At 39.2% G+C, this 16,059-nt stretch overlaps 1 protein-coding gene across 1 annotated transcript in view; it reads left to right on the forward strand.

Moving 5' to 3' along the window:
• Nucleotides 1-16,059, forward strand: part of LOC104626853 (disco-interacting protein 2 homolog C-like) — a gene marked incomplete at both ends in the record, with an annotated part of 52,063 nt that overhangs the window by 18,281 nt on the left and 17,723 nt on the right. Inside the window, one exon of the mRNA XM_010294878.1 lies at nt 9,683-9,808. Within this exon, the coding sequence (XP_010293180.1) occupies nt 9,683-9,808 (126 nt within the window). The remainder of the gene's footprint in view (nt 1-9,682; nt 9,809-16,059) is intronic.

The raw sequence follows: 16,059 nt of genomic DNA on the forward strand, positions 1-16,059 counted from the left end.
CTTCTTTTAAAAGACATCTTAATATAGGAGATTTTTGGAGATACTGCCAAAACAAACACATTCTAACTACAACTCTCCTGGCTCAAATTCCTGAGCCACCTTTCCCACACTGTGGTTCAATAGGGAAAAGACTGAAGGGCTTATACTGAGCATGAAATCATTAAACTTCAAAACAAATCATCCCAGGCTAGGTTTAAGGGACATTTACAATAAGGGAGCTAGCAATGGAAGAACATTCCCTGTAGACCCAAATCCTAGAGGAGAAGTTGGCACCAGACCCTGAGTGGCTCTGCTCTAGGAGCTTCAGTCCATGCCTTACCATGTATTTGTTCTCATTTACCATGAGGTAAGTGTGTGTATGAACCATAACAAAGGTTGCTGACATTTTGCATGTTTGCAGCTTACCTCATGGTGATTTTAAAATATATGGGTAGCTTATATTTTGCGTTTTTGAAAGGACATTCAAGATCTCATTCTGCAATCTGCCAGAACTGACAAAAAATAATTACACTGTGAGAATGTAAGAGTTGTAGTGTGTGGCAGAGGAAAGGATGGAGTGGGAAGATTTGAGGAATCGTCTTTATTGAACCCTTCATCATTTAGTATTTCTCCAAAGAATAAGGAGAAAGAAAAATATGATGAATGTACTGTGTATCAAGACAGGACTGCATATAAATATTAAGGTAGCTCGTCATAAAATAAAGAATTTGTTAACCCTTCAGGTGCGTGAGAATTACTTGGAAGAGTTAATATCAGTTAATTAACCTGTCTGTAGACACACTTATTCAGAAATTAATTTCCTATTTGATTTAGCTTATTGACAAACTTAATTTCTAGCTACGTTAGGGCAAAAAAGAGATTGAAGAAAAACTTTTGCAAAGATGTAATTTATACGACCACATCCTTGCTTTTGACCCAGCAGAAAAATTTGTAAGGGTAAGTGCAGAACTCTTGAGGAAAATTACTCAAGGATCTCAAGAGAGAAACAAACACAAAATTGATTTACTTCAGATCACATAATAAGGGGGCCTGAGATGAAGTCACTATGTGAAGCTGACTTCCAGATTGCATTACAAATGTGATAATAAATAAATGGAGGGATGGAAATCATTAGTGGGAGGCCTACATGTTGGTTTTTTATTTCACTTATGAGTATAGTTAATACAGTTTTAAATCTCAGAATTTAAAGAAAAAGATTTTAAAATCAGCTTTATTATAATACATGAAGAATCCAAAGTAAAGCAAAAACTATGCCTTTCAGCAAAACTAGCAGTGGAATCATAAGGAGTTCAGTCTTCTGTTTTGGTGTCCTCTCTTTCCATCACATAACCTCTGTGTTTCACAACCTGCCCATACAGCTTTCCCAACTGCGTGTTCAGCTTTTACCTTCCTTCCACCCAGAATTATGGATTATCGCCGCTGCCATCCAAAGTGGGAGGTGACAGCGATGCTTTTCTTCTTTAGAGTTAAGCTTTCTGGCCACATGGGAACATACGAAGCTTCTAGCTTCTTCATGTGTGCACCAGGAGGTGGCTAGAAGATGCCTGGCGGGTCCCCAGCAGCACAGCACAGCCCTTTGTGGAGTGCACAGACCACAGTTCCCTGCACCAGTGGAGGTTGTTGGCTGCAGCATCCTAGAAGATCCAGGCCTTTTTTGGTGGCACATCCATGGGAGTGCAGATATTTTCTAAAACGCTGACTTTTCATTATCAAAAATTGTGCAGGTCAACAAAATCTGTCCCCAGATTCATGAAAACTCAGCAGAACTTCCATCCCCAGTTCCCAGTATAACCAGGGGCCCTGTATATATAGTTTAAACGTCCCAAAGAATGAAACTTACACACTTAAATTGTCTTTTGAAATGTAAAGAAGAGTTTTTTTCTGCTAATGACCTCCACAGCCCTCGTATAAATGAGTGTCATCTTAGAGCAGATGTTCTTGTGTTCAGTCGAGTGTTCACTGTGTTTGCTGTGAATGCCATATTTCAGAATTAATAGCATACCTGCTTGCAGCTGGAGAGAAATTAGGTGTCACACTGTTTGGACTATGTGCTTGCCTATCTTAATACCCGGAGAGATTGTGAAATTATTCTGAGACTGCCTCATTATAGCATCACCCACAGGAAAGATCCGTTATTATATGGACTCACTTACTTTCACATTCCCAGGGGTGAGGTGATTTTCTAAGGACTGATCTGTGTTGGATGAACACAGCAATTTTTATGAAATTACTTGCCCTATATCTGCCTGAAAATAAGTCAGTGCTGTCAGCCCAGGACAATCAAAAGACAAAGCCTGACTGTAATCTGTTCTGATGATACCACATTTACCATGTCTCACCCTATTTAGTACCTCCTGATTGCATTTCCAATAGATGTAGCTACCAAATTATCTCTACTCAGAGTGTTTACAGGCCACATATTAGGAAATGAATTCTCAGTATATCCTTCGTTTCCATGGTAGCTACAACAAAGGTCTGATTAAACTCATAAGAGACTTTCATGCTTTCAACTACTAGTTTCCTGTAAGGCAGCGATTGCCAACCTTTCCTCTGTATAATTACTTAGCATACTATTGCTATACTTCGCATTGCCTTATCTAGGATTTTCAGCCAAAATTCACCTTTGATAGTGCTGGTTTGATTGTGCTCTTTTCCCATAGTATCAGTTGCCTCCCTGTAATAACTCAAAGGCTGTTAGGATTCTTCTGTTGCACTATGTGTTGACGGAGCAATAACTGCCCTTGCTCCTATTGCCTCCTGCAGGCCGCCTCTCTGCCTGTTGTTCCAGCTGCTTTCCTTGATCCCACCCCAGATGCTGGCTTTCCTGAGACAAAATCTTATTTGTGGTTTTACTTATTTGTTAAATGTCTGACTTCAGGGTTGATCCTCTACTGCAATATAAGTAGATACACAGTAGTATCTATACTAGTATACTGTATAGAGTAGTAGATATACATAAATATGTATTATAAGAACATAAATAACCTCTTACTAAACCTTGTTTGGCCTTCTCAACTCATTAGTGCACAGCATCAACCTCCTTGATCTTCATAAGCTGCCATTCTGCCAGCGAGTCAGTTGTGTTTGTGGACTATCCCATAAAAAGCAAGGATGCTAAACCTTCTCAGCGTCATCAGGCCTGTCCTGCTCCCAGTCATATCATCATGTCACCAGGAATTGGCTACTAAAGCAAAGGAAGAAAGCTTGTTTCCAAAGGCTAAATCAAAAAAAGATAATATTGCTCAGAGGAGAGGAATTGCATGAGGCAAAAGGAACAACAGATGAAATGGATAAATTCAGATCACATCTAGGTATATCTCCCGGCAGGTTTATTCTTCCAGGCGTAAGGCCGCTGACAGCAGCGATGGAAGTACTGTTAACTTCAGAACTGGAAAACCACACTGCAGAAGATGGTAGTGACTCAGATAATTCTGCATCTGTACAACAAAAATTAGGCAACAGCTTGTTTTTCCATATTTGTGTTTCTTAAACAGCTGGTGACTGGGTGTCAAGGTTTTATGATTACTGAGAAACTGAAAATTTGAGCAAAGAAAATGGAAGTAATGCATTTTATCTGAAACATAGGTAGAAGCAGACTTATGCTATCTTTATTCTAGCAATGCACAACTCTTGTCTACAGCAAGTCTAATTTCTTGCCTTAAGAAGAAACAGGGCTGCATGATAAATTAGATGCAAGAGAACTACTTGACACACAACTGCAAGACCTGATTTCAGTGCAAAAGAAGATGCTGTTTTTCTATTGTATGCTGAGGCATTTTATGCAAGGGGTGTGAGGAACAGTTTTATAATGTGGAAATTTTTAATGTAGTTGATGCTTTCCATAGGAGGAGGACCCTGTTTCGTGATCCGTGCAGAACTAACACCCAGATCCCTGATCCGTGAGGAGGTATCACTTTGCTTACAGTTTGTTGAGTGTTTGACATGCCTATGGAGCAAATGCAGCTAGTACTGAATAAAGGAAGCCGCTGAGGCGTGTTAAACTCATATAGGAAAAGAATTTTAACAACCCCTCCACACCAAGGAAGAATGCAACTCTAATTTGTGGAATAGATTTTTTGTTTTTTAAAAAAGAGCTGGACAGAAAGGAGCAAAGTCATTCTCCTGCTAAAAGCTGCAAAATGTCTGTGGGAGGACTAGGAATATGCAGCATATTTCAAGCGTCTCAGTTACAGTTCATAGCTTTCAAGGGCACTCTATCTGGCCCAAGTAAGGAACGGGGCATCCCTGTTCATGGGGCGTAAGGGGAATGGTTATGCTCCATGCCAAACGAAGATGCACACTTCAGAAGAATGCTCTTCCAGCAGCTGTAGAGAAGCGTGAGATACTGCAGCATGACTCCGTATGTGGACCAGGAAATGGCTGACCTTGTTCATTGCCCAGCAATTGCTTTCTTGCTTCAGGAAAGGAAGGCTGATTTGCTTGTGGAGCTCATCTGAGCCTAGAAGAATCATATGTACTGCCTTCCCCAAAGCAAATAGCTAGGAGAAGACAGCTTGTCACAGAGGAAACTTGCCACTTATAAATACATGTCTATTTGTGCAAGGAGAAGAGAAAGTACATTCTACAGAAAAGGCTTGAGTAAAAGTTCAGAAGAGACTTTTCCTATCCCAGAACCGACACAAACCAGGCTAAAACTCCTAGCCAAACTCTTTCTCTGTGTGCCAACCCAACTACTGACTAAAAAAAAATTGTCATGCCCCCCAAATTAGTTTCAGGTCATCAAAAATGTATGGAATAAATAGTTAAAGAACACTGTGAAAAAGGGGTAAATAGTATGAGCAATCTGTAATTAACAGTGTTCACTTCTATATTTCTGGGCATTAGAATTTAACCTTTGAACACTGCCCAGCTATCAGAGGTTAATACAGTCGCGTCCCTAATACCTTCTTTCACCCAGTTCTGCCTGTTCAGAATAGGCTGCTCCCTCCCACGTCGCCATGCGCTTAACGTGAACAGTCTCTGAGCACAGGCTCACCCCTCCGGCATGGCTGAGTGCTGACCACCGACTCACCAGTCTCCCGCTGGTTTCTTATGCCGGTGGGATCCCATCGGAGCAGCGTGCCAGCGCACATAGGATGTCACTTTGTTCCACAGAAGCAGAGATGGGCTGGCTCCCTTTGCCATGGACAGTCAGATGCACTGATGTGTTGAACACGCAGCCAGTGGATCACACCGAGGGATAAAGCTGGGAAAGACCATGGAGCGCACGGTGTCCATATCAAGGTGGTGCTGTGTATTAATGTAGGTTAGTGGGTTGTTCTATTTTTTCCTAAGCCTTTTCATTTAAACAAGGAGAGCAACATTGTGTCAAGTTACGAGAGAAACCAGATGATAAGAGTGCCTGCGCCCGGGCAATGCATCCTTTCGTGGACATTTACCTCTGCTCGCGACGGATGAGAGGTTCTGATTGTGGAGCTCAGTGGCCAAAGCCATAGGCCATCGCTCTGGGAGTCTGAGCTTATGGACCCTCGTTCTCTATGCCAGTTTTAATTTCTCTGCCCTCTGTTTTGAGGCCTCATCTCTTGTTTAATAGATCGTTAGCTCTTTGAAGGGAAACTTTCTATCACGTGCATGTTTTTACAGTTCCACTTCCTTTGTATTTCACTTACTGAATTTGCTCCCACAAGTATGCTTACCCTCTTTATCCTGTCATGGAAAATAAAGGGAGCGAATAAATAAAAATGCTTGAACGCAACGGAGAAAAGACTGGGGACAGAGCTGTTTTGTCTGAAGTTTGCTAAGTATTAACAGGCAGCCTATACGAAATGTGTGTCAGGTTGAATACTGAACACCAGGTTGATTGCAACAGCACGAGTTAAGCAATTAGCTTTCCCAAGCATGTTCCTTTACTCTTTCCCATTTATTGGTTCCTTGAGTACAAACTTACAAATTTGATTCAACGTGTGGTTGGCCAACCTAAAACAGTGGAGGACAACAGCAGATAAGGAACTATGCACTGGTTCCTACTATTGCAGATAGAGGTGGTGATACTTTGCTCTAGATTTTCCGTTGAGACTTTCTTGTGGAAAAGCCAGGTGGGAAGAGTATAAAGATTTTCTTACCTATAAGACTGCTTTGAAGTGTCAGGACCTGGAGTCATTTTATGAGCTGTAACAGTGTAGTTAGAATGTCACAGACTTCTACATGAAAGAACATTTTGCCTAAAAGCATTTTCTTTCCACTTAGACCTCAGACTTTTCCAGAAGGCTTCAGTGCAACTACATCAAGGTATATCTGTGTTTGAAACTCTATCAGGAGTTTATAATAGGTGAGAAATTGTAGCACGCCATACTATGAGGAAAGAGAGGAGAGGGGCGTTTTTGTTGAAAAATTTTTTTTTTTTTAAATGCAGTCTCCTAACTGTGTGGTGTTTCTGGACAAAATCTTGATACGTGGACAAATTTTTTCAGGAAAATTTAACAAGAAATCTGTGTTTTAAAGCAATGCTCAATCTCAATATGATTCAGTTAGCCTGAGTGTGCCAGGGTAGATTGAGAAGACAGTTCGGACACTTTTGTCAGCTCATATTTGGTGGGAACAAACCTACTTACTGTTTCTGTCTTACTGTGGTTACAAGATAGATGTTGTAACCCGTGAGTTGTTCTCAGGTGTAATTCTTATCTGGCTTTCCCTCACCACTGATTTCTCAGTACTTTGGGACTTGTCTCTAGGTATGAATGGCTTGAAGGCTGTTCATTAGCTTAACAAGTCCAACTCATTACAAGATTGTCGACATAGGTTGAAGAGTATCTTCAGAACCCATCAATAGGCTTTCATTCAAAAAGAAGACCAAACAAACATATAGGCTGTTATTCATTCTTTACCTAATCCTTAGCCTTTCTTTATATGCTTAGAGACACTTCATTTAACAAAGAGTTTTATTCCTGGGTGAGAACGTTGTGAAAAGATTTTTCATCGAATCTTGACTGTTTCTGCTGCCTTTTTTGTCTCTCCTCCTAAAAGCCTGTAAGCTCTTGCTGACAGTCCCTGGACAATCTCTGGACTGTCTGTCCTCAGCCTTTTCTAGACATGTGTCCTGTTTTTTTTTGGTAGCCTCCATACTCCAAATAATGCCTTCAGAATAGTTGACCTTGCAGGCTGGGCTGGGAGCAGGTGTGTGTGTTCCTTCTCCCCAGCCAGCTTCCCTGTTGTTTATTCAGTTTCTTATCTTTTCCATTGTTTTTGCTTTCCGGTGGGTTGGTTTTTTTGTTTTGGCTGGGGTTTTTTTAGTGATCTATAGTGGTTTATTCCACAGTAACCCATTACAAATAAACATATGAAGCATGTGCTTTATTAAGAAAACAATTCAATTCCTGGACTCCTGTGGATGCATTTGAAAATCAAAACCCTGCAGAGTGTTTTTTAATTAAGCTGATGAGTTTACCATCTCACATCAAAAAAGCATCAAAAAAGAAATCAAAGAATTCACAAGTTATGATTCAGTGTCCAGCTGTCACTAAGCATTTGAATAATGATTTTCTGTCTGCTGTCTGCCTTTAAAAACCTTCTGAAGAATTTGAGTTGCACCTCATCTCCCTCCTAACACGGTAAAAAACAATTCTAAATACAATAATATACAAATAATTCTTCCTGTCTTCATGAGCAAAATTTATTCTCTTCCAAAAATTGCTGTAGAGTTTTGTTCTTTTTTAAAAGGGAAAGCTCATTTTTTACTGCTTGATATCTAATTGCTATCCTTTGAAGGAAAACCAAGAATTTTCCCTGTTTGTTGGATAAGAAACACAAGCTATTAGTGAACGTGTTCAGTCCTGTATATGTTATTGACATTGGTGTGGAGTGAGCAGGTAGGAATTTATCTTGGGGACATGCTGTTAGGTAAAGACTTACATTGTTTATTTTCTTCGCCTGATACTTTTCACATAAACTTTTCATCAGGTTTTAATTATAAGAAAGATCTTAAACCTTCTATTTGAAAATAATGACTCGACAGGAGAGAAATTGTTTTCTAGTTTGATGTTAGCATTGCAATCTTCCTTTGTTTTGGTCTGTTGGCCACACAGTTCTCTTGCCCTTTGAGTATGCTTTTCCAGCTTTGCTGTTTGCTTTTCTTGCTTTGCTTTAGCTGACGTGCTCATCCTCTTCATCATTTAAAACAAAAGCAAGAAACTCCTCACAAAAGCAGCTGATAATGTTCTTTTTGTTGGACTTACTCTTCCCTACAGTCTTTCAACTGAGAGGTGCTTACACCCTGGCAGAAGATAGGGAACACTATTATTAGAAATGAGACATTGTGGTTTTATCAGCAGTGTGTATCATCTAATGCTCCTAGTCATCCTTCCCAGTTGTTACTTAAAACAAGTTTCTTATACTGATGTGATCCAACCAACAGCTCTTTAAGTAAAGATATATATACTCTTTCCTGTTGCTTTTCTTGGGGAGCACTGCCTGTCAAGAGCTGCCACCACATCGACACAGGCGTAGGAAACAGGCTGCGTGCTGCCAAACCAGCCTACAAGGGTAGTCTTCAAGCAAACTTAGCAGCAGCAGAAGTGGGATCACTCTGGATTAAACCTGCTTCACTATGCTCCTGTTTCACAAGTGGGAACAGCTAGATAGCGCACGCAACTTGCTGCATTTTCTACAGCTGACTAACGGCAACTCATTAAAAGGCAACTTCTAATGTGCTTCCAGTTGTGTGTCAGATGTCAGTGTGTCAACGTCTTTAACCATAAGTGACTTCTGTTGGCTGCCATGTGTTTTGCAGCCAGTCTCCTCTTGCGTGTCTTGTCCCAAACCTGTAGAAATACGCAGACAAATAGTGCAAGGTAGTAAACTAAAGGCAGACTTACTTCAATGTATAGTTATGGTAGTAACTAAAAGATTTGCACAAAACAAAATAATTAATCAAAACATGTCACTAGTGTCTTTTAGATGTGATAAATGGCCTTTTTCAGACTTGGGGAGGCAGACAGCTATATATACACATGTGAAAGGTAGAGAAGCTCTGTCCCCATGGAGCATGGTCCATGGAGCATGGACCTATTGGATGCTTTGGAGCAGGCTGGTGTGAGCTGTGTGTAGCACCTGCCTGTGAAGCACCAGGCCTGTGCTCAGTGTGCTTTTTCTTCTCATTCCACCTCATGCCAAGTCCATGTAATACTTAATTTTCTGTGAATAAAGCCAAGTGAAGGAGGCAGGAGGAGGATTTGGGAATGGGGGACCTGCTGCCATTTCTGTTGTGACATTTCACATACCTCTTGCCTTTCAAGCAAATGTTCCTGTTCACTTAGTCTGTGTAACTTTTATGTAGTGCCTCATTCATTTTAAAAACAGGCAGTGTTAATACACCATGCTTTCACTGACGGTAATGGTTGCTGAAGTAACAGCTCTTGGTTAAGGAGAGGTTTGCTCCAGGGAAGCAGCGTTTCTACTCTTCAAATACTGCAACACTGTTCTGGGAATATTGTACAGCTCTGAGAGCTTGTTTGTTGGTACAGCACTGTTCACTATAGCTGCATTTTCTACAGTGAGGACTCGTGCAGTCCCTCTGAGAGCCCGTGCATTCCTGGCCTTTCATCATTTGATGTATGTTGTCAGCCTAGCTGGCATACAGACGAACCTGCGTGCAGGTGCGCTGAATGCACAAACAAACAGCTCGCTTCTGTCTGAACGCTAACTTGAAACCTCTCTTTCCTTCCAGATGTCCACACAGAAGCAGTTCAGGCAGCCCTTGCTAAACACAAAGAAAGGAAAATGGCAGTCCCCATGCCCTCAAAACGACGTTCATTGGTGGTGCAAACATCAATGGATGCCTACACACCTCCAGGTGAGCATGTCTGTGTATTTTGTGAGAATTTTAAAAATGGTTCTTTGTGCTGCTATGAACTAATAATCTGCCTGCATGTATAGTAATTAAAATGTCATTTGAAGCACACTGAGCATAGCACTGACGTATGTTTGAAGAGAAGGTGAACTGAACGGTTGGAAAGTCAATAGGGGCAAATCGCATGACTGCTTTGCCCTTGGTGGTACCTCGACTTTTATCAGTCCTTTTGGTCTTATGAGGACGTAACTATGGCCAGCTTGTCATATTTTATGTGAGTCAAAGTTCCTTTCACGTTTCGGGTTTATTCCCTAATGCTATAATGTAACATTGTCTTTACAATTAGTCATGCTATCCCTTTTCAAATTTATCTGCTCTTTTACCTACCAGACTGTGAAAATACCCCACACCTCATGCAGTCTCATACTCACTGAATCCAGCTGTGACTCCATTTCTCACTGAGGGGTGGACTTTCAACAACTGCAAAAATGTTTCAGAGACACTGTGGAGTGAGCTTGCGAAAGTATTTTGGGTATTCTGTACTCTTAATACATGGCTGGAGATCTTCCAGCTGGAGAAGATTCTCAATCCACTTTATAAAGGAAGATTCTTTTGTTACCCTTATTTTTGTACAATAATACACAAGCCGTGGCCTAAGAGCAGGAAAGCTCTCTCAGTGCGCAGTTAGCAGTTGACTTCATTTCAAGGTTTTCAGTATTACAGACTTGTCTTGTTATGTTCGCCTACCTTCATGAGTTTTTCTTAATGGCAGTTATCTTTAGATTTGTAATATGAACACGCCTTATTTCTATTACAAAAACCCAAAATCACCACAAGTTAACAGGCTGTTTTTAATTACTAGATACTTCTTCTGGGTCAGAAGATGAAGGCTCCGTACAGGGTGACTCCCAGGGAACTCCCACTTCAAGTCAGGGGAGTATAAACATGGAACATTGGATCAGTCAAGCGATCCACGGCTCAACCACGTCAACTACTTCCTCCTCCTCGACACAAAGTGGAGGCAGTGGTGCTGCACACAGACTAGCTGATGTTATGGCTCAAACGCATATAGGTTAGTATATGGATGTTTTGAGTATGTCCAGTTTAATATGAATTTTGGCTCTCACATTCAGCTGATGCTGCTATATGAAGTCTTACAAAAGTATTTACTGTGCTTTTTCTTCTTTCCTTTTTTTTTATTTACATATATTATATGGAGAGATAATCCTATGTTCTTATTTCAGGACGGGAAAAAAAAAGTAGCAATTTAGATTTTGGAGTAAACTTATGTTGTGGCAAACAAGGCTTAGCTATTGGCTCCCAAATATCTTAAAATACACAGTTGCATGACTTCCATTACTTAGCACTAAAAAAGATCTGTGTATGATCCATCAGTAAGGAAAATCAGTGCATGCAGCATTACGGGTTGCTTGCATACCAGTTTTCCCTACTGCTGCACCACTTCAATTACATAGTTTGAGTGATTTTTGATAAATCTGTTAACAGTAGGTCCTCTTAAACTCGTTTTTTTCCTGCCCTTAATTGAATCTAGAATACTTAGGCTGTGATATCTAGCTATTATAGTCCTTGGGAAAGATTATTATATACCTTTGAGAAGAGTTTATTAGTAGCTTGTTTATAACCTTTGGAAAGATCCTAGGAAGTCAAAGCTTTCTTTCTGTTAGGGGTAAGCTTCGCGACATTAATTTTTTCTGAATATTGTGCCATTAACATTAGTCTTTATTAAAATGAGGCAGCTACAGGATTAGGCACATGGAAAGCAAGGTTTGTTTTCCCTTCATTCTCCAGTAACTGCTGTTTATCATATGAGGCATCTGCTTTGGGTGCATTCTTGCTGGGGCTGTGTGTTTTGGGTTGTCTCACTGCAAATCTGTTGGAATGTATATTGGAACAAATAAAGCAACCTTGCTACTGTTCTACTACATATGAAATGCGCTTTTGTGGGACTGTTCCTCAACTGATCATTCCTTTTCAAATATATGTCATGAGATACATGAAAGCATCTTAAATTTTCCTGATTTTATGTGCTGGAACAGTAGTCCATATCCCTTTTTTTTTTTTTTGCTATGAGTATAACTTGATGTAACACCTGTGTTTTCAGATAAGTAATCCTCTCACCATGGTCTGGAATTGCTGAATTGCAGTCAAGGGAAGAATTCGTGTTGTGTTCTTAAATTCATGCTAAATTAATAGCTTAGAACCTTGTTCTAGAAACACATACACTTCTGAAGACATTAATCATTGCATTTGGTTATTTTCTGTGACTTCATCTTGAAATGCTAGAGGAAATTATAGCAGAAAGAATTAAATTTATCCAAACTCTGAAAGGTTGCATTACTCACACACCAAGTCTTAATGTGTCTTTAAATATAGCTTCTTTATAATGTGACATTTCAGTAATTTTAAATCTGGCACAGTAAGTCTTCTTTTATAATCACTGAGTTTGCGGTAAATAATACAGAAAGCTAAATTAAGATGGCAGTATTCTGCAGAAGAGGAAAAAGACTACTTCTTTGACTTGTTCTATTTTGCCTTCTTGTTGACTAGAAAGTTCTTTCCTTTGAAGCAAACAGCTAAGCTTATCTCAGTGTATGCATATTTTTATTCATTCTGACAATAAAATACCTTAAATTGCATCTCTAGTTGGACAGTAGTTGTGATGTAGTAATGTGAAGGTCATTTGGATACAAAATATTAGTGATACCTGCTAGCAGATTGAGACTGTGATCTTAAGGTTACCATCAGTTGTTGTTGCTAAGATCACCAGAAATCTAAGAGAAGCTGTACAGATGATAACTGTAAGATGTATTTCTTCATGGGTGAGCTGCTTTCTCTAAGAATTTGAAATTAAATGGCTCTTCTGTTTTTTTTTTCAATTCAGGGAGGTGGATTTTGCATTTAAATGTATTCTGAGAGGTAATAGATTTGAAGTATTCCCACAGATAGCCTTGCTCTTTCAGAGGCAATGTGCCAGTGATGGTAGGTGAATAATCCTCTTTGGTAGGAGAGAAGGTGAGAGAGAAGAGTAATCCTGTTCTCTGAAGCTCCTCAGCTGCTGGAGACAATTTGTTCTTGATCACGAAGAACATCTATTCCCATGGCTTGACGTTTGTTTGGTCCAGAGAATTGTTCTCCAGAGACAGATCAGCCTGCAAGAGAGAAATCATCTGTAAATATGTAAGGACATATTGCCATGCTCTGAAGATGCCAATTTTGATAAATACAAATTTAAGGGGCAACAGGAAAGACCTTTAATGATAACCAAAAAAACCCTCCATTCTGATACCCTTTCTGATTTGACCTCCAGAGTGCATCACAGAATCAAAGGGAGATTTTTCCAGTTTAAGTACTGTAATGCAGTTCTGAGATGGGATTTGATAAACAGCTTTCGCTATAATATAATCAGAGTTCAGCTTTGTGAATCATTTAGAGGTCAAGCCAGTGAAATCTGTAAAAAATATCTAATGTTCTGACCCATCTTTAGGTCAGTATTCTATGAATTTCTAAGGCCTTTAAGCTTTCATTTGTCTGTATATATGTTTTGGATCTATATGTATATAAAAATCGAGGAGAGAGAGCACATCCTAAAGCTCACATAGTTCATGTAATAAAAATCACATGGCGCTTGCCTATGACTGTAAATTTATATAAAGTTAAGAATCTCACTACAAAATTTTGAACCTGTAGGTGTATTTAATGTTTCTTTTTTATGCTTTGAATATGTTTCTGTTTGAAAATCAAAGGCCTTTCTCCAAATTAAAGGCTACATAGATTTCTAATCAAGGAAACATAAAACCATGTGCCATAAGGCATGACTGATAGTTCTCTGACAACCTTAAAATTCTTACATGTTCTGAGGGGAATATCAACTTATAATACAGACTAGTTTAAAATACTGTCACCTGGACATGAATATGGGAGAAACCGAGCTGATGGAAATAGCTGCGGCTCTGACTCTGGATTTCCCTTCCCTGACAACCAAAAGGCCCAGCTTGTTTGAAAGAAAAAGCTGCATTTTCTTCAAGTATATAGTATTGCAGGAATGTTTCTTGAGTTCCTGGAGACTTTTCAAATATATGGTGCTTATGTGTGCTTCCAAACTTCCACTGGAAAGTATTCCTACACCTATTTGCTTCTCATCAAACACGAGGCTCTGTAAATGCATGTGCTCTATCTCTACGTGAATGCGCTCTGCATTGTTGGTTCTTTTGGATTTTCGTTAAATGGAGTAAATTACATCAGTGGCAGAAATGAAGAGCGCCTTATCTGGAAATAGCTGTTCTGTCTGTGATGCAAGAATATTGGAAGAGATGGGAAGAGGAGGTGATGCAAATATGTGTGTTTGATGGAGGAAATGCTTTGAAGTCATGCAGCTGTCACAGTTTCTACTTTTTAGTCAACAGATGTGTCAGGATCATTATTCTTAACTACACCTAAAACAGTGCTTCAAGTTACCTGACATAAGACCAAGCAGATATATACAGATTGTGTCCATAGTCTAAGCCCAGATTGACTGTTCTATACCAAAAAGGGTATATTTCACATAACATAACGATGATCTTTTTCTTTAGAAGTCATTCAGACCAAATTTTTCTCTGTATGACTTTCATTTCTCCAAGCCTGGCTTTGAGAAGGGAACCGACTGACGATTTCTAAATCTAATGGATGAAGCTTACAGCTGTAGATATTGCTATGATAAGACATCTGTTAAGCAGACACTATAAAGGAACATGGCAGGACAAACCGTAATGTTCCTCTTCTGCTGGATAAGAGTTCTTCTTAATGGAAATGCAAATAGAAGATGGGCAGCCAGGGTACTAAAACCCCACTCTTTGGCTAGCCAGTGGTGGCCACCTTGGGAAGGTAGTTTCTTTTAGGTAATTTCATGTGCCAGTGCTGCTCGTTCAAAAGGAAACCCTTTTACAAAAGAGCTGGAAGCTTCTTTCTTATGTCATTTCACCCTACTCCACACAATGTGTTACAAAGAAGTATTTGGTTTCAAGTGTATAGGTCTGAAGGGAGAGCATCTCTGCTCTGTGGTTCTTTGCATCACATATCTTCTCTCCTATACATTAAAAAGAAATAATCTCAGTGCTAAAACCTGAACAGAGATACTTTAACTCCAATTCAATTTGCCTTGTAAAGTCTGAAAGATGGAAATACTTCACTGAAAAGATGTAAACAGTTAGAGCTAACTTTAAAAATACTTTCTCATGTTACTAATAGTTGACTAAGTACAATTATTTTCTTAGTCATGATCTCTTCTATTTGCATAGCAAAACTGCATTATAAGTAAAAGATAAAAATATAAACATCAGCATTTTTTAATTTACTTAGTTATTGAGTAATTCAATCATGATCTATAAAAAACTCTTGCCACTTAGCAAGCAAAAATTTTGCTGATTCTAGAGTAGTTGATAATGACATCTAAAATGAAGACATTATTCAAACAATTACCAGCATAAGCTTCATTGTCCAAGCTATTATACTTCAGTTAGTCACTTGTAGCACAATATAAGGTGTTTGCTTCAGTAAAATTATAACAATGGATATGATGAGAATCAAAAGGCTCAATTGGACATTGTAGGATGCAAGGTGTTTTTGAGTTGCATGATAAAAGCCATCTTGTGTTTTCCTCAAACAGATACTATGGTTGAGTGATAAGGTTGAGTCCTTATGATATTAATGAATATAAGCATTAAATAACAACTACAGACGTTAATATAATGTCTTAATTTTTCATGATCACTGTCTGTCAAATGCTACCTTTAAATGAGAGGTATGCAAAATAAGCATCTAATATAGCATCCTGTTACCGTATGTGTAGCCATAAAAATCAGTTATCTATGTTGATGGTACATGAATCTGGGATTGAATGCACACAAATTATCATGATCCAAAGTTCAAGACTCATTAAAATGCCTTATAATTACGTTTAAGGTGACATTTACTGTAGAAGGTGGTGGTGTAGTAGAGTTAGGGCACCATAATGCTTATAGGACAGATTTAATAAAAAGCACACCTTGCAAATATTATTGGAACAAGATGAACTTTTTCCAAAATTTTTACATTTTTAAAGACTCTTACCCTATTGTAAAATGGAGTGCATTCCTCTTCACTTCAGTGGCAGCAAAATGAAGACCTGCCTCCTTTTGTATCTCAGAGGCTGTTGTGGATCATTTCTGTCAATCAAAAGAGAAGTTGTTATTTCCTCATGGTATTTATCTCCGTCT

The sequence above is a fragment of the Phaethon lepturus genome, unplaced genomic scaffold, assembly GCF_000687285.1.
Source record: "Phaethon lepturus isolate BGI_N335 unplaced genomic scaffold, ASM68728v1 scaffold21809, whole genome shotgun sequence".
NCBI lineage: Eukaryota > Metazoa > Chordata > Aves > Phaethontiformes > Phaethontidae > Phaethon > Phaethon lepturus.